This window comes from Pinus tabuliformis, chromosome 4_1 (assembly GCF_031772625.1).
Source record: "Pinus tabuliformis cultivar Carrire ecotype Pingquan chromosome 4_1, CPIR1, whole genome shotgun sequence".
Taxonomy (NCBI): domain Eukaryota; kingdom Viridiplantae; phylum Streptophyta; class Pinopsida; order Pinales; family Pinaceae; genus Pinus; species Pinus tabuliformis.
In genome coordinates, this window is record NC_142303.1 from 286,835,960 (window position 1) to 286,855,047 (window position 19,088).

At 35.8% G+C, this 19,088-nt stretch overlaps 1 protein-coding gene and 1 pseudogene across 1 annotated transcript; both read left to right on the top strand.

Annotated features, from left to right (window-relative positions):
• The first annotated feature begins 917 nt into the window (after positions 1-917).
• LOC149175385 (subtilisin-like protease SBT1.6) lies at positions 918-1,529 on the top strand. Its single transcript, XM_089421124.1, has 2 exons — positions 918-956; positions 1,038-1,529. Exons 1-2 carry the CDS (start codon positions 918-920, stop codon positions 1,527-1,529), a joined length of 531 nt encoding a protein of 176 aa, XP_089277250.1.
• Positions 1,530-1,584: 55 nt separating this feature from the next.
• On the top strand, positions 1,585-2,393 carry LOC149175386 (subtilisin-like protease SBT1.5 pseudogene; annotated as a pseudogene).
• The last annotated feature ends 16,695 nt before the right edge of the window (positions 2,394-19,088 follow it).

Below are 19,088 nucleotides of genomic sequence, written 5' to 3' on the forward strand. Positions count from 1 at the left end.
AAGGGAGGTTGTCCGCCGTCGATTAATGCCAAGCTGCGTATAGGCCTGCAATTAATAAAGATTGCGTGGAGTAAAACGAATTTTCGTTGACCGCCGTTCATCTCAGTAAAACAATTAATGCACTTTATTTGGGTTGGTAAAGTTTTTTAATTTTAATGTTTTTATTTCTTACGGAAGTATGGGCATAGTAAATATGTATTCACGTGTTATATTTTTGTATGTTTTTTTATATGCATTGCAATGCAAAAGAATAGGAACGCATATGCATTGTATCATATATATTTTTTGTTGGTTGACCATTCTGTAATGCAAAGGTGAAAATGCACAGCAGTGCGAAGGTGAAACAAGAACAGAGCATGTAGTGTTTTATGTGCTAGAGGTTTTTTGTGATACGTAGGAGCGTATAATGATATTTCTTTTGAAGAATATGTGAAGTGAGTGAAATGCGCAGCAGCGCTGATATATGGTTTTTTTTATTACAACAATATATGTAAAAGTTTTTTTTACAGCAGTGAATGTAAAAGAGATTTTTACACACAACAGTGTAAAATCTCAGGAGGAGACAAAGTAATGTTTTTGCTGTTGATATGTTTTTTTTTGGTGAGTCCCTCTGAGAGAAAGATGATGAATTTTGTATCAGGCATTTTATCTTAATGAATACAAAGCTTTTGTGAGTGTATGTAATACTATGTTCTCAGAAATCAGTTATAGCTTCCCGTGTTAAGATCCTAGAGAAAAATAGAGCATTGTCTCTGTGTTCAGTTAATTTGTTTTTGGAATTTTACCAGAAATATTACCAACATTGCAATTCGGTGTGTGAGGTTTTTGAGAAGGAAATGCTTCATATTTTCTGTATAGATTTGCGTTTGATTTTATTTGAGGGTTGTTATTTTGTAAACGAATTGGAGTAGAGTGATATGGAGGTGGTGAAGCAGAATTCTACAATGGTTTTCCCGGTAATCTCATGGGTGTTGTTGTTGTTATTAGTGTTGTGTTTGTGTCAAGAATAAGTGGTGGGATCTGCCAATGGATGCAAGACATTCATTGTTCTAGTTGACGGGAACTCAAAACCTTCAACCTTTCATACGAGCGAGAAATGGTACAGATCGATCATTGAAGTTGCTGTCAAGGCCATTGTCAAAACGGAATCGGGCACTTCTAAGGATAAAAACCATGAAGAAGCATTGCAACTTGATGTTTATAACACTGTGTTGCATGGATTCTCGGCAAGGCTAATAGAAGAGGAAGCCACTCAAATGAAGAAAAAACTGGGCGTTCTCGCCATGTTCAAGGATCGTGCATGCCAGCTGCAGATGACACGGTCCCCTTACTTCCTCAGTCTCGACATGCCTAACGGATGCGGCCAATGGGAGTTGTCCGATTATGGCTCCGATGTGTTCATCAGTTTGCTAGAGTCCGACATATGGATGGAACGGTGGAGCTTCAGTGATCAGGGCATGGGGTCCATTCCCAAGCACTGGAAAGGTGAGTGCGAAAGTGGGGTCAATTTCCACAACACTCTGCAATAGGAAGCTGGTGGGGGCACAATTTTTCTCTAAGGGCTATGAAACCATCTTCGGTCCCATGAACGAAACTCTGGATTCACGTTCACTGAGGGATTCGAATGGTCATGGCATGGACACCACCTCCACGGCCACCGGCGGATTAATTCTAGGAGGCAACATGATGGGTTATGCACAGGGTATTGCCAAAGGTATTGCACCCAAGGCACATATTGTTATGTACAAGGTTTGTTGGTCCAAAGGCTACTTTGAGTTAGACATACTGTCTGCTCTGGACAAGGCGATGGACGATGGAGTGAACGTTCTTTCTCCGTCGATCGAAGGATTCGGTTCCGCACTTCCTTTTGATTTAGACACCATTGCGGTTGGCACCTTCGAGGTGGTGAAGCGTGGGGTGTTCATTTCTACATCAGTGGGAAACGATGACCCCAAAGCTTCACGGTGTCAAACGTGGCCCCTTGGCTCACCACAGTGGGGGCCGACACTATGGATCGTGACTTCCCCATCGATCTCCACCTTTAAAATGGGGCAGTCATACTTGGCGCGTCATTGTACAGTGGAAAAGGATTGAACCCGCAAAGTCCAATGCCTATTATCGATGCTAGGGATGCTTTTTAGGTGGGCAACAACAAATTTGCGGCTACTCTGTGCAAGGAGGGGTCATTGGATCCCAACATTGTCAGAGGCAAGATCGTGTTGTGTGAGCGTGAGGATAATCCTAGGGTGGCCAAGGGGGCTGTGGTCCAGCAAGCCAGAGGTGTGGGAATGATACTTTCTAACACCCCATCTGATGGCCAAGGGCTCATTGTCAACGCCCATATGCTTTTCGCCACAACATCCAATGAACAGAAAACGCAATTGCCACCATAATTTCTCGTGTCGCCCAATTGATTGTCAAGCCGGCTCCCGTTGTCGCTTATTTTCCCATCAAAGGGCCCAACATGGTAACAACTGAACTTCTAAAACCCGATGTTATAGGCCTCGGTGTGAACATTATGGCTGCTTTGACCGACGCAGTAGGTCCTACCAGCCTCGCATTTGATACTAGGCAAACAGAGTTCAACATAATATCTGGGACCACCATTTAATGCCCTCACACTAGCGGGGTTGTGACGTTACTGAAAGGAGCGCATCCTGACTGGAGTCCTGTCACCATCAGATCTGCTATCATGACCACTGCTTACACTTACGATAATATGAATAAAATCGATGTGCTGATGGCCTATGAAGCCACGAGAAACGCTTCCACACCTTTTGATTTCGGCGTAGGTCACGTCGATCCCCATAGAGCTATGGATCCTGGGCTCATTTACGATCTAGGCGTCGATGACTATGTGAATTTTCTATGTAGTCTTGCTTATTCTCGAGAATCCATCAATCTTCTCACCCGTACAAATGTTACTTGTCTTGCTCAGGGAGCTCAGTCTGGGAATTTCAATTGGAGTCGTTTAACGAGGTGGACGAATTACCTGGACTGCCAAAAGTGGCTGGAATTCAGGAAAAAAAATTCAAAAAATATTGTAGAGGGAGTGTTTGAATCGTGTTTCTCATGGTGGAAATGGATTCAACACCGTCAAAAACATCTAGGACACCTAAAATTTTGAATATTAACAACTATAACTTGGATTTACAAAAATCCTTGCCGAATTTTCACTAAATATAACTCGAATTTCCATAACTTTCTGGGCAACACATCTACCTCATTAGACTACGTGATTTAAATTACCCATCATTTTCTACATTTTTGTGTTAGGGGTCATCTTCCAACCTGTCCATAAGTTTTGTCAGAATGGTCACCCTGGCTGGTCCAACCATTTCTAGTTACACTGCCACTATGACTGCTCCAACAGGGATAAAGTTGAAAGTGGTGCTGAAAATTCTCAAGTTTTGCATATATTAATATGCTTAATTTTCTTATTATGATCAATGAGCACGTGTACTAGTCATTGTGTTGATTTTATGACCAATTTGTCATGGATTCATTCTCGTTACATATTGGTTATAGGCTTGGTTAAATCATGTGCTCTTGTGATGGATCTTGTTCATGATTTGATAAGTTATTGAATGGTTATGTGAATGTGTGGGCTAGCGAATGTTGTTGCAGTTAGTTAGAGAAGGCATTGAGCTTTATTGATGGTCCTCTGACGAAGTTAAGAAGAAATTACACATATATGCATTCATGACCTATAGCTACTATGTTTACCATATGTTTGATGAAATGTTCTCATGTGTTCAGAAACTTCTAAGAAAGTCTAGACTTACTACTTATCATATGGACTTTTCATTACCTTAAACTTTATTATGGAAAGTTATAAGCTGTTATGGGTAGTGACCTATAGACTAGCCCTGGAAATTGGCATTGATTTTGGAGCTGCATGCATGGAACTAGGAAATTTATGTTGTAACCACATAGAGGGAGGTATGTGCATGCGACTAGAGCTTTCCAACCATAGTCATAACATATTATGCATGCAGTTGGGATGTGATCTTAGTTAAAATAAGTTTTAGCTTAAGATTTGTTCACCAGGGGTTGTGGTCTATCACCTACATGATATGGTGTCCCTGAGAGGTCGTGTCATAGTAGCTCTCAAATCATGTTTACTTGGAGAGCTTGTAAAAGAGGGTAAATGTGTGATGGGGTGGTTACCAATTCATATCAGAGTGAGGTTGCATCACTGGACCTCGAGGTAAAGGTATATTGTTATGCATGCATGTCAGATGGCTATGTGTTTATCATGCATGTATGTTGGTTGTTTCTAGTTATGGTTATGATATCCATGTATGAGACAATATGCTTGTGATGTTTTATCATGATAATATGGATTGGCCTTTGTAGATGCAATGGCCTCCTCTAAGATACCTTGAGGTATGGCTTTTATTATGTTTTTACTTAGCTAACAATGGAATATTGTAGGAAATAGAAGGCCTAGAGATGAAGGGAAGGATAGTTAAGTACAATTCATATGAACCTTTGTATAGGCCGGAAGAGATATTGGCAGGACCAGATAAATTAGCTGAGGAGTAGGGAAAGGGTCATTCTCTTGGTTTGGTAGACACATTGAGAAGTTTGAAGGTAGAAATTGTGAGTTGCAAGGTAGACAATGAGTTGCGAATTCAATAACAAGAAAGGCTTTCCAAATCTCAAGAAAATAAAGTCGAGGTTAATGCATTAATTCTTCAGAGCCTTTTAGATTTGCAGAAGGGGGGACAACGGGGGATCATTCGAGGACAAGAAGAAAATAAAAATGGTGTAGATGGAAGAAGGTCTCGGAAAGAGTATATGATGGATAGGGATGATACAATGAGAGGTGGTAGACCCTGGGATATACTTGACAATAGGGCTAGCACTCATGGATTTTATTCTAGCTCTAGATCTAAGCAATCCAAGCCTCCTATTTTTGATGGGGAAGTGAAGAAATTAGAAGATACAGAAGCATGTTTACTTGGGATGAAAAATTTCTTGAAATTGCATGATTACTCAGAAAACACAAAAGCCAAGATAGACATCTTCAATATGAAGGGGAAGGTTGACGTCTAGTGGGAATATGTTAAGCATGTTAGAGGCATGAAGGAAGAGGAGTTAATTTGGAATGAATTTGAAAGACTCTTTAAGAAGAAGTACATGTATGAGAGGTATTATGATGGAAAAGGCCAATGAATTCTATGAGTTGAAGGTGGATTTCATGACAGATGAAGAGTACATGACGAGATTTCAAGAGATGTTGAGATATGTGCCTTATCTGAAGGATGAGAAAGCAAAGGTCCAAAAGTTCATTAGTGGACTACCACTAGCATTCAAAGATCAGATTGAGCATGATGAACCTCGGTCATTGGAGGAAGTCACTGGAAAGTTGAAGCGTCATTATGAGCGGTCAAAGCATAAGCATGAGTTCAAGCAAGATTGGAAAGGTAATGAGAAGATGAAAGGAAAATGACCTAAGAATCAAGGAAGATATTAGGATGCAGGTGACAAGGAGAAAGTGGGACCTCATAAGAAGTCAATGTAGCTGAGAGAGGAGACGGGTCTTAGTCTGAGGAGTAGCAGAATAAAGTTGATAGTTGGAAACCTTTGAGGTGTTGGACCTCTGATGAAGAACATCGCAGGAGATATTTCCCATCACATCAGGGTGGCATGCCTCATATTCAAATTCTCAAGATAGACACATGAAGTTGGAGATGTAGGCCAAAGTGTTCCTCATATATATGTAGCAGTGGATAATATGCAGGAAGATCGTTAGGCATCCATTATCAAGATTGATGGTAAGGTTTGTGATCAAGTTGTTCCTATTTTAATTGATTATGGATCAAATTATAACCATATTAGTCCTGACCTAGTAGATTAGTTTTGGTTGAATAGGGAAGTGCATGCAAAATCTTGGTTGGTGTAGCTGGCTATAGGGACCAAGAGAAGAGTTCATCACAGGGTGAGATCTTCTGAATTTGAGCTTAATGATATGCCTACATCAACACATCTAAATGTGCTTCCTTTGGGTTCATATAGCATGCTTTGGGAAATGGACTGGTTTTCCATCCATTGGACTAAGATGGATTGATATGACAAGGCCATTGAGTTTCTAGATGATGACGGAGAAAAGAGAATACTGCGGGGAAAGAAGAAACCTAAACCAGTGAGAATGGTTGTGGCTATGCAAGCTAAGTGTAGCTACAGAGAAGGATGTTTGATGCTTGTACTGCATGTTTCTAGCAACAAAGGGAAGGAAGATAAGGATGATGAAATACTGAGGAAGTATCTTGTCTTACAGCAGTATCAGGATGTTTTTCCTACATAGATTCATGAGGTAATGCCACATAGGGAGGTTGAATTTTCTATTGAGTTAGTACCAAGACAAGCACTATCATCTAAGACACCGCACAGGATGAGCACTTTGGAATTGGTGGAACTGAAGTTGCAACATAAATAAATTCTTGATAAGGTATATATAAGGCCAATTGTGTCACCTTGGGGTGAATGAGTGTTTCTTATAAGGAAGAAGAATGCTACTCTTAGATTGTGCATTGATTTTATGTAGTTGAAAAAGGTGACTATAAAGAACAAGTATCTATTGCCTCATATTGATGATTTGTTTGATCACCTAATGGGAGAAACAATTTTTTCAAAGATTGATCTAAGATTGTGATATCATCAGGTGTGCATCAAAGAATAAGGCAAATAAAATACTACATTTCATACAAGGTATTGTCACTATGATTTTGTGGTGGTTCCTTTTTGTCTTACAAATGCTCCAACCACCTTTGCTTGTTTGATGAACAATGTGTTGTGCCCTTATCTGGATAAGTTTGTGACAGTATTTGTTGATGATATATTGATATATTAAAAGAATGAGGAAGAGCATGCAAAGCACCTAGCAACATTGTTGAGATTATTGAGAGAGCATATTTTATACACAAATCTTATCAAGTGCAATTTCCTTTAGAACCAGATTCATTACTTGGGACATGTTGTTTCCATGGAAGGGATAGAAGTCGATATGGAAAATACTAATGCTATCATGGAGTGACCAGCTCCAAGGAATGTGAATGAGGTCAGATCATTCATGGGAATTAAAGGTTATTACAGGCAGTTCATAAGGAACTTCTTAAAGATAGGCTATCCCATTATATATCTATAGAGGAAAGAGAAGAAGTTTGAATGGACTGAAGAGTGTGCAAGTATTTTGAGTAGTTGGAGTAGTTTCTTACCAATGATCTGGTTTTGAAGATTGCAGATCCTAATAAGGAATTTTAAGTTTATATATATTCTTTCAAGGAAGGACTTCGTGCGGTCCTGAAGCAAGAAGGGAAGGTGATTTTCTATGAATCAAGGAAGTTCAACGAGCATGAGCATAACTATTGTTGGGCCATGGAAAAGGTATGCTTTATCCTCATATTAGCCTAATTAATCATTTTATTTATGTATTTATTTTCGTTTTAGGAATAAATATAGAAGGAACAATCACAGAAGATGGATGAAAACGATTATTAACAAATTGGGTAAATCTGGGCACGAAAAAATAACTTTCGCTATCTTTATATGCACAGATGTGAATTGAATGATTGTTGTTCAAACAACAGAACAACAGACCCCAAGAAAGGAAAAGGACAATGTCTTGATTATGAAGTACCTCGGAAGACCAGGAGGATCAATTATATTTTGTGATGAAACCAGATTGATGGTTGGGAAATCCTCAAGATCTCCTAATCTGAGGTTTCACTTCTATCCATTTATCTTTCCAAAATTTATATAAATCCATTAGGTGAAATGAACAACTAGTTAGGAATTTTAATATTGTAATTACTCATTTTGGACACCGAGCACTTTAATTACTATGATGTTGTAACTATATTATCAAGTTAATGAGGAAGATTGTGTTTTACATATAATTGCATTCCAAATATCTTTAGGCAGTGACTTCTGAAGACTTCGGGCCCAGTCGATAGGAGATCTATTGCTTTAATTGTGTCATATTTACCTCTTATTATTATGATAATTGTTTATTATTGTTAGTTTGTGAAATTAGCATTATTCTAATTGTTATGATTATTGATGATTATGATTTGCTTTTGTTGTTCAATTGAGATTCTAGATCTTGCCGTGGTTTACATCTACGTGTTAATCTTTACCCAATTGATCAAACTAATTTAAGTATTCAATTGTTGTTCATTCTAAATTAATGTTACCTGAGATCTCAAGCTTATAGTTGATTGTTGTCTAGGATATGTTTGCATAGTTATTTATTGTTAAATTTTTGTAGCCTTCCTTCATGCTAAATGAATTAGTGTCAGTATTTGTTAGATTGCTAAGAGTGTTTCCTTTACTTACATTCTGATTCAGTTTTTTGTAGAGTGGATTAAGTAGATTTGAAAATGCTTTAAATATTTCTTTCAGAATTGTTTGGATTGAATTTCGAGAATTAGATATTAGTAATTACAATGATTCTAAATCATTTTATTATGAATTACATTGTGAATTCACTTGCATATACAATGCTAAACACTCTTGAAATAAACAAACTTATCCTGGGTTGATGATTAATGTAGGTTTTAAGATTTCTTTTAATAAGTAATCTTAGTGCACCAACATTTTGGCATCATTGTCAGGGAGAGTGTTTCAAAGTGATTTCTTTTTATTCTTGTTGTAAAAGAATTGGGTTTTAAAAATGGGATGTAAGAACTTGCGTAATTAACAAGTAAAGTGCTTTCTCATCAACCATGTTTTCAAAAAATGCATAGAGGTTAAATAGGAGTAGGGTTATTTTTTTTATGAATGACTAGGAATAAAAACAAAGAAAAAGATCAAAACCCCCCGCGTAAATCCACAAAACCAAACAGATCAGTGAATCTTGGGAGATCAACTTTTATAGATGAAATCGTAAGAAAAGCAGAGTCTCAATCATTAGTAGGATTCTAGACTATATCTAGAAAAAGCCCTACTGTAATCCCTCAGGCAGTAGACTCACCATATGCAGCCTACACTAAGATTCGTAGCCAAATTGGAGGATATGAACAAAGCTTTCAAGTTACAGAAAATTTATAGTCTGGTCCTTTACAATAAAGAAAATCATTCAACTTAAGAGAAGGAGAGGGAGAAACCAGTGGAACTGTCAAGACAGAGCCACAGTTGTCTGAATTAGTATCTCGTATGTTCCCAGATTGGGGAGGTGCTGCAAAACCAACTCGGATTGAGAATCCTCTGCTTACTTAAATAATATCCCCTAAAATCCCTGAAGGATATTTTCACATTTTTGACAAAATGGAAAGAAAAGTACCTCAAGGTCAAACCTCAACATTGGAATACCCCATAGTCGATCCAGTAGCCAATGCTCGATGAAATCTATTCCTTTGGAAAATATCCCAACCTTTCATGAGAAGACCACATAGGATCTGGATGCCTTCTTATTTGAGTTTGACGTCCGATGTAGAGGACACGATTATACCATTGACCCTCAAAAATTAAAGTTGTTCCCTTCTAATCTAAAAGGAGCAGCTTTGAGGTGGTTCATGGGTTTAGGTGGATGTACTGTTAACCCTTAGGATGGCATGAAAACTTCTTTTCTCATAAAAAATCAAGACTATTATAGGACTAGGGAATTAATATATGAAATGTTTAGGATGTTTGCAAAGGATAATGAAAATCTAGAAGAATATGTGGAACGGTTTCACTACAGTTTGTAGAGATCCCCTCACTCCACATTACCAAAATAAGTCATGAGAGCCATATTAATCAAGGGAATGAAAGAAGAATGGATAGAAACTCTCGATTTGATGGGGAAGTAAGGCATTTCTCAAGAGGATTATGATGAAATTGGTCTATTGTGTATCAGGTGTTCATGAGGTAGTACACGCATCGGGTCAGGAAGCCGAGATATTTTGACTAGAGGAAGCAAACCACACAGTGGAAGCATAACAAGAATGGAAATCAATAACCTCTTGGAGGCCTTCAAGACAGACATCCTGGGAATCTTTACAAAGCAATTGGACGTGCTGCAGGCCAAATAGAAGCAAGCCTTAGCATAACAGAACTTGCCATTTTTTGCTCACGTTGTCGGAAGAAGCACAACCAACGAAAGTGTGCATTGGACATGGTTTATACCTGCACTATATGCGCAAAGGAACATGCCACTGAGAAGTGTACATCACTTCCAGGGCTGAAAGTAGTTTTTAAAGAAGCAAAAGAGGAGACAAAACCCATATACTTGATGAACCAATGTTGACAGTGGCAAGCCCAACCCACAGGTATGTCACAAGACACATTTGAGTTCTTTCCTTCTTCATTCAATCAACAGAAGAATTTCAGAGCAGCGTGGCAAGGTAAATCACCATGCTTGAATTGGAAGTCCCAACCACTTCCTATGTCACCTTGGCCAACTGAGTCCTTTCTAGGTAATGGTTGGCTGAATTCTCCTTTTACTCCTTTTTGGCAAGGTAATCCACATCCATCCTAGTGGCTTGCCTCTACTTCACAAAATTCGAACTGGTCTCTGAATTGGTAGCGACCTTTAGGGATAACTAATATGCCTATGGGGATAGGTCCTCAACCTTAACCTACATTGTCAGGCCCATATCCATTACAGCAAAATCCTCAGCCCCTTCTGCGTCCCCAACTACCAGCTCAACCAAATCCAAACCCCAATAACAGACTGGTTCAACTATTGCAAATTGTTGAAAACTCATACTATGAGACTGAACAAAAAGAATGTAATGAACTTAGACTAAGGTTAGGATAAGTCATCACTACCGAGGAAGATAGAGGCCAACCACCAATTGAGCTAGAAACCCCAACTATACATACAACATCAATTGTGATTGACACATAAATAAAACAAGGAGAAGATATAGTTGATCATAAAGACCTGAAAAACTCGTAGTTGCTTCTCCCCCGTTTCTTGAAAGATTAACGATACATAAACCAATTGTTAATCCAAACTTTGATCTCGTAGGGGAACTGGAAAATATTTTCATTAAAATTCCTCTCCTCCGGACCATCCAAGATATTCCTATTTGTTCTAGAAGAATTAAAGAGCTATGTGTGAAAAGGAGTATGAGGAAAGCAAAAGCTCCAATCACTATTCATGTTTTAGGGACCTTTTCTAATTTTCTCTTGGGCAAGGAAACACCGATAAAAATAGGAAGACCCTGGGAATCCCATATTTACAGTCCAAATATATGGTCGCTCCTTTCCAAAAATGCTAGTCAACTTGGATGCAACCATTAACATCTTAATGGTAGAAACCTGTAAGAGACTTGGTATCACAGCCCTGGAATTAACCACCACCCTTGTAGAACTCGCTGATAGTTCAGTGGTAACACTAGAGGGAACTTTACATGATATTATGGTTTCTCCTGATTCAAGGGAGTACCCTAGAGATTTTCTCATCATAAACCCAAAAATTTCAATAGATGGGCACCCTCTAATTTTGGGCAGACCATGGCTCGCAATAGTTGATGCTTACATAGGTTTCCAAGAGGGTAGCATGATCATTTCTAAGGGGGATACTGTAAGAAATCTTTTCTTATAACCTCCTGCCAAACTAAGACTACCCATTGTGAAAATACATAAACAACCACCCTCCTACTTGGAGGAAGTTATTTGTTCACCGCTTACAGTAGCAGAGGTGCTTGAGTTCAAGAATCAGACTAAAGATGATGTAATCAATAACTTTATCAATTAGCCAGCCAATATGAATAATGTCAAATGTCAAATTTTAAAGGAAATTCTTGACAATGAAGCCTCAGAAGACCCTTTGAAAGATACTAATGATCAACATGTCCAGACAACTGTTGTTCATAATAGAAAGCTTGTTGAAATTGAACCAGGCAAGATTTCAAACATTAATGATAGCCTGGACAGTGACCAACACATTCAAGTCCTACAAAAATATAAAGGGGTTTTTGCTTGGGACTATCCAGACATGAAGGGCATAGACCCACATTTATGTATGCATCATATATAAACTGAAAAGGATGCTTGTCCTATCTGACAACCTCAGTGGAGATTGAATTCGCATCTCAAAGATATTGTAAAAGAAGAGCTACAAAAGTTGTTGGACGTGAATTTCATTTATCCCATTTCGAATAGGAAGTGGGTCTCTCCATTGGTAGTTGTTCCCAAGAAAAATGGGAAGTGGCGCATTTGTGATTATCAAGAATTGAACAAAGCCACACAAAAAGATCACTTCCCTCTTTGATTTATTGATCAAGTCCTTGATACACTGGTAGGAAAACAATTCTTTTCTTTTCAGGATGGCTTCAGTGACGATAATGAGATCCAAATCTCCCCTGAAGACCAAAACAAAACCACCTTTACCTGCTTGTGGGGTAAATTCACTTACAGAGTGTTACCATTTGGCTTATGCAATGCCCCAACTATGTTTCAAAGGGTCATACTCAACATTTTTGCTGATTTGATAAATGAAGGACTTGAAGTTTACATGGACAACTTTACCTGGCATGGGGATGACTTCGATCAAGAACAATGTAAACTTTGAAATGGGAACTGATACTGTTACCCGTTTCGTAGAGATAGCAAGAAAGTGATCCGATTTTGAAAAGGGGTGATGTAGAACAGACATATTTTTTTAGAGTATAGTTTTTGGCACTATAAATTTTTTTGTGTACATTGTGTTTTAGAATGGTAGTGATTTTCATGTTGATTTAAAAAAGTGGTAATTCTACACCACGCCCTTTTTTTAAAAGGTATTTTTTTAAAAGGCCTTTTTTTAACTTGAAATTTTCTAATGTATGAAATGTAAATAATTATTTTCTAAATTTAATAATTTTTGAAGTGGTCTTCTTCTTCATATTTTCTTGTTTCTATTTTTTTTTTTTTTTTGTAGTGAGGTTATTATTGTTTTGCATATTTAAAGAAGAAGGTCAATATTTTGAATTTTCGATATTCTACATATTTATACATCGTTAATTAATTTTTCAATCCACATGAAATAATTGTCTCTAAAAACAATAACTTTTAACAATTGACATAAAAATAACCATTTTTAACATAAATATAACTAAAAAACAACACGTTTTGATAATTTTTTGCTAGAAATGACATGTAAAAATCACAATTTTTATAGGAAAATTTTAACTAAAAATAGTTAAATAATAGTTATTTTTATGAATTTCATGTCAAAAAAATAATAATAATCAATTTTTTTAAATAATGATTAACATAAAAATTAATGCGAAAATCACATAATACAAATATTGAACACATAACAACCTTAATTGAGTGTATATTCTTCTCATAAAATATCAAAGTCAAAACATTACAAGTATAACTAATTAATAGTTACAAAAAATGATCTTGATTTCCAAGCATAACTTAAATTTAATCAACAATGTCACATAATCCAAACTCTTCGCCCTCTAGAGTTTCATCATTGTCTTCTTCCACAATATTTTCTGCTTCATTTTGTTCATTTTCCTCTTCTAATGTACCTTTTATGTTTATGAATCTCCCAATGTATGCCTTTCCAATCATTGCGTGTAATGGTGGTTGGGGTTCTTTTGCCTTTTTAAGCACACATGATTCACTAAAGTCCCCTTTCTTCAACCCAATTTCTTGCATTGCACTGAAGAGCATTAATTCTCTACTGAATGAAATTGCACTGTATTGGATCGTTTTCAATTACAATGCAATTTCTTCCTTTTTGAAGACAACATGATAGTGTTGTACCTAATTATCAAGCACAAAAGAATAATGAAGTAAATTAGTACAATGACATATTAATTAAGAAATAACATATCTAAATTCAATTCCATATAATAAAACTTACTTGAGCCAGAAAATAAATATAGAGCCCAATCTCCTTCATTTAAACATATGTCTATAATATCGTTAATCAATAACTTTGGTTTTTTATAAATGTTAACTATCTCTCCTTTTGCTTCTTTGTCTTCATATGTTAGTTTTCTCACAACAACATCATATGTCAGTGTTTGGCTATGACTCTTTCCATCTACCAGATTAAAATCATAGACATCATCTTTAGCCCAACTATCAATATGGATGAACTCACAATCATTTATAAATAGTTGATCTTCACGGTTAAGAAGATTTGACTTTTTCATGTCACATGAAATAGTAAAAGTTCAATTAGCTTGTACATAAATGAATTTTTTAACATTAACCAAATATACATTTTAAACATCTTACCATGTAAGCTACATCCTTAAATTTATTTTCCCCTTGAGGCTTGACAATAACATTACCAATTGTGTGTTTGAATGAAATGTCACAAATCTCCATAATGGTGATGACGTGACTTCTAGAAATTCATCAACTACTTTACTAAGAGCTTGATAATTATAAGGATCACTATCATAGTCAATGTTTGGAATATTGAAAGCATGGGGAACATCTCCAATAACTAGGGCATAATCCCTTTTAGGTATGAGTTTAGCAATGTCTTCACAATCGCCTTGTATTACCTGATATTGAATAGTGCCTAGCCCATTCCAAATTAAATGAGCAATAGTTGGATCAAGTTCAACATTCTTAATACGTTGCTTCTTCATTCTTTCGATCTTTATTTTTTCAATAAAGGTTCTGAAACTATCTGGTGCTCCATTATCATCCTTCTTCATCTTTTATAAAATAAACAAATATATGTGTAAGTTATATACTAAAAATAGTACACAGATGAATAAAAATAAATGTATAAATCAACATATCTTTTTAAATGCAAGATATTTTTTTTTAATGTTGATGTAGAACTTGAATCTGGATAGTTGCATACAACATCATCCTAACTATCTTCATTCAACAATTTAACCACTTGTTCTTGAATTTTCATGTAAACTTTGTGACTGCATAGATAAAGTAAAAAAAGTTAATATAATGATATGTATAACAAATACTACCAAGAACAATATGTTATATTTAAAAGAAAATTATAATCTAGAAATAAATAAAATAATTCAACAAACTTACTTTTGAAATTCCACAGACATTTCCTCCAATGATAATTCCCCTTACCTCACACGAGATAATATTTCTTTGATAATTTTTCATCCTTCACTGCTTGCAATGCTCTCCAAGGTGTGATAGTCATATCTTTTGGAAGTTACTTCATTTCAAGACTTGATTTACTATTTATACATATCAATGGCTTAGACTTTTTGACCTTCTGGGTTTTAATGCCAATGTTCTCCCACATGCTAAAAATATCATTAATCAACTCCCATATCTTTCCAGTTCTAAATGCAAACTGGAAAATGTTATCAACACCTCTGAATAAATCACTAAATTTGCGGCCTTTGATACATTTTGAATTGATTTTCTATTCAATTGGATAGCCTATTTCCATACAACATTCCTTTCGGAAATCTATAGTAACATTTATCCTATCCCCACCACATTTTTATTCAAATTCACTATGAATAAGTCTAACCCTTTGGATGAAAGTCATAGACATCCTATATTCATTATTTGAATTATGATCCCGTGCCACTAACTTTGCTTCTATATCTGATAAACCACCATAAATGATACATTTCATTGTTTCAAAATGTGGGTTATTGGGATATTCCTCCATCAATTGTCTTTGAGCTTCTACATAATGGTTCCCCTCAAGCACATAATAATCATATTCAAAACATTTTGACTTATCAAATGCTTCTTTGTTGGGAACTTGAACTGGATCAACAAGAAGCACATAATTAACCACATAAGCATATGGGTTATACCTCATCAATGTCTTCAAGTTGTGAATATGCAGATGATGTGGCTTTATGATTTGATATTGACATTGACCTTCACTTGCCTTATAGATTTGTTTGACATTAAGCTGAAATGTACGACCAACCACAATTAAGTTTTTCTTTGTCATATTCTGTCAAATGGCATTTTGTTTTTTTTTAATAATGCCATCCTCTAAATCAGCCCTTGGTGTAATGATTTTTCTTCTTTCTTTTGAAGTTTCACCAAGTTCTTGACTGTTGGTAATGACTACTTCAAAATGTTCAATTTTACTTTTCTTCTTCATAACATTTTGATCATTAACTGTAACAGATTTATTCTTGGGCATTGTTACTTTTGGTCTTTGACAACTCTTCTCAGTTCCAATGTCATCTTTAGTAACAACAACATATTCTTCCCTGCCAATTTCAACTTCCTCATCTCCAAAAATAACTTGTATACCCTTGCTAAATTTATCCACTAGAGGCTTTCTTCTTTTTTTATTTTTTATTTTTTTAGAGGCTTCCTTCTTCTTCTTTTTTTCCTGATCCCTTGGATGTAGTTTTGTAGCATTATGAATTACTACATTTTTCTTGTTTGCCATATCTTCTTCTGACACTGAGTAGAAACTGATGACAACTTTCATAATATCATGCTCTATGAAATGAATGCCTCCCAACCTAATTGAACAACTTTCAACAAAATTCTGCAAAACAAAATATCATATGTCAATAAAAACAAAGTTAAAAAAATATGGTGAGACAGTTACAAGAATGCAACACACAAATATAAATAACAATACTTAGGATATTTTGTTTCAACTCATTTACGATTTGTTTACACAACTTTGTAGATACCTCTCTCGTGTCATACAATGAATATGATAACTGGTATTTAATCCTTTCATGTGACTTGGGTAGTTTTGTAAGTATGTAAACAACTTCAATGTCCGATACCAAACACATGTCTACGACTCTTCCCATCACGTCATAAATTCTATTATCATTAGGTATATCAATATATAGATATATCTGCACATTTTGGCTGTCTCTTTCTTTCACATATAAGATTTTTTATGGAAGTTTCACTTATTTTTATTTCTTCCAGTATGAAATCATCTTCTTATCATTTGAGGCATTTGAAAGATTTGTAGCCATCAGCTTAGGTGGGGTTCATTCACCAATGTTTTTTGAAGATGCATATTTAAGAGTCTTTGGTCCAGAAAGATTCACATAAATTTTCTTTGATGCCATTTTTCTGAAGAAAGAAACACATAAATCAGTAAATGACGAAAACATATTAACTTAAATTAACAACGAAAACAATAAATGATAAGAAATTTTATAAATCATAAAAATTTTGAAAAAAAAAATTAAAAAATACATCTCCCTACCACCGCCACCTAAAAATCAGCCAGCCAACCAAGCCAACCATTGGGTCCGGCCCCCTAGCCCACCATAGCGGCCCAACCACTACCCTCCACCCATCCTCGGCCTGTGCCACCTCGGTAGCCTGCCCACCCACGTGTCGCCTTGGTGTCTTGGTGTCCTCTTAGTCCTAATTCAATGGAGTATGAGACCAACAGTGTTGAAGAGCACATTGACTAAAAATTTCAAAAGAATGGAGTGTCACGATGTCCTCTTAGTCCCAATCCTATAGACTATGAAAGGAGTAGTAATGAAGGACAGGATGAAGCACTTAGTCCTAATCCTAATGAGTGTAAATGTAGCAATGAAAAAGGACAGTATGTATTATTTTCAGTAAGTAAACAATCACATTTTTTACGTAGTCATAATTATATGGACTATGAGAGAAACACTAACAATGCACATGAGAAAGAATATCTAATAAACATTGAGTCAAATTTTCCATTCAGTCCCAATTCTGAAGACTATGACAGTAGCACTGAAGAAGGGGAAGATGAAGAATATTCTCCAAGTCAGTATTTGAAAAGCACAACTAATCATAATGTGGATAACGTTCCTCTTAATGATGATGAAAATGCTTATACAAATGATGATCCAATGATGGATATGTTGCCAAGAAATATTGTATCAAGGAGTAGGACTAGACCTTTTCGTATCAATGCAAGATGTTTTAGTTATACAAGGGGTAGAGCAGAATATCTGATGAGAAGAAGTTCTATCAATGGTCTCATTTTAGGTGAATGTTGTAAAAAATATTGTCTGAAACATATGGATTTCAAATTTGCATTAGATAGAAGGGAGAGATATTTTTCAATGAATAAAAGCATGAAAATTTCATATTTAGTTTGGTGCATGCAATCTACATTGTCAGGTTATGATTATCATATTGGGTCTTTATTTATCTGTAGAAAGGCTTTCAAAATGTTTCATTCGATGGGGAATTTTCATCTCTCGAGAATTCAAGAAAATTTGGAAAAGGATCGCAAATTTTATTCAAAAGTATGTTATAAAAGATAGTTTGGGCCATTATCAAATACTGCAATGTCATGGATGAAAGATTTCTTTTCAAAGCATGGAGAGTGTATGCCAAATAGAGAGACAATGCATATTCCAGATAATTTTTCAAAATGATAAATCTACAACTTATACAATGAATATGCAGAAGGTGTTGAGGGACATGGTCGGTTTATTACATATCAATATTTTGTGAAGGTATGGAAGAAAGAATTCAACAATGTCTATATTCCTAAGAAGACAAGGATGGGGATTTACAGTACATGTGCTTCTCTTAAATCAAATAGGGACAAATGTGAAGGGTCAGAAAGAGGTAAACATTCATAACTTTAACTTTTACAATTGTATAGTGATCAACTATGAAAACATATTTCTTAATGGCTTTCTTTTATGTTGTGTAGATTCAATTGTCAAAGAACTTCAGGAGCATCACAAACAAGTGAAAGGAAAAAGTTGTAGAAGCATTGAAAGAAGTGTTATGATAATCCGATAAAATATTTGGGTTTGCTAATTGATGGTATGGACCAGAAGAAAAAACTTTTACCACATTTTGTTCCCACACCCAAAAAATTTATAGGAGGAAAATTTTATTCAGTATCACTTGGTCGGTTGTATGGTCTTCAATGGGAAAATGTTGCCAAGGGTGCACTTCACAGCTCCAAATATTCATAATGATGAAAATCTAAAAATAACCATAATTCATGATGTGCTTTCTCATTGGTTTGGTAATCTTCCTGAAGTTTTGTATTTACAATTGGACAACACTTTCGTGAAAACAAAAATCAAGTTGTTTTTTGATATCTAAACATGCTTGTTGAATTGAGAATTTTTCGTAAGGTAAAGGTTGGTTTCCTTCTTATTGGGCACACTCATGACCATATTGATCATATGTTCAGTCGTTTTTCAGTCACATTGAGGAGGAAGGAAGTTGGGAGCTTGCCATAA

Coding starts and splice junctions, on each gene's coding strand:
- LOC149175385 (XM_089421124.1), top strand. CDS start 918: ATGGAGGTGGTGAAGCAGAATTCTACAATGGTTTTCCCG. Junction 957..1,037: donor ATTCTACAATGGTTTTCCCG/GTAATCTCATGG, acceptor AATGGATGCAAG/ACATTCATTGTTCTAGTTGA.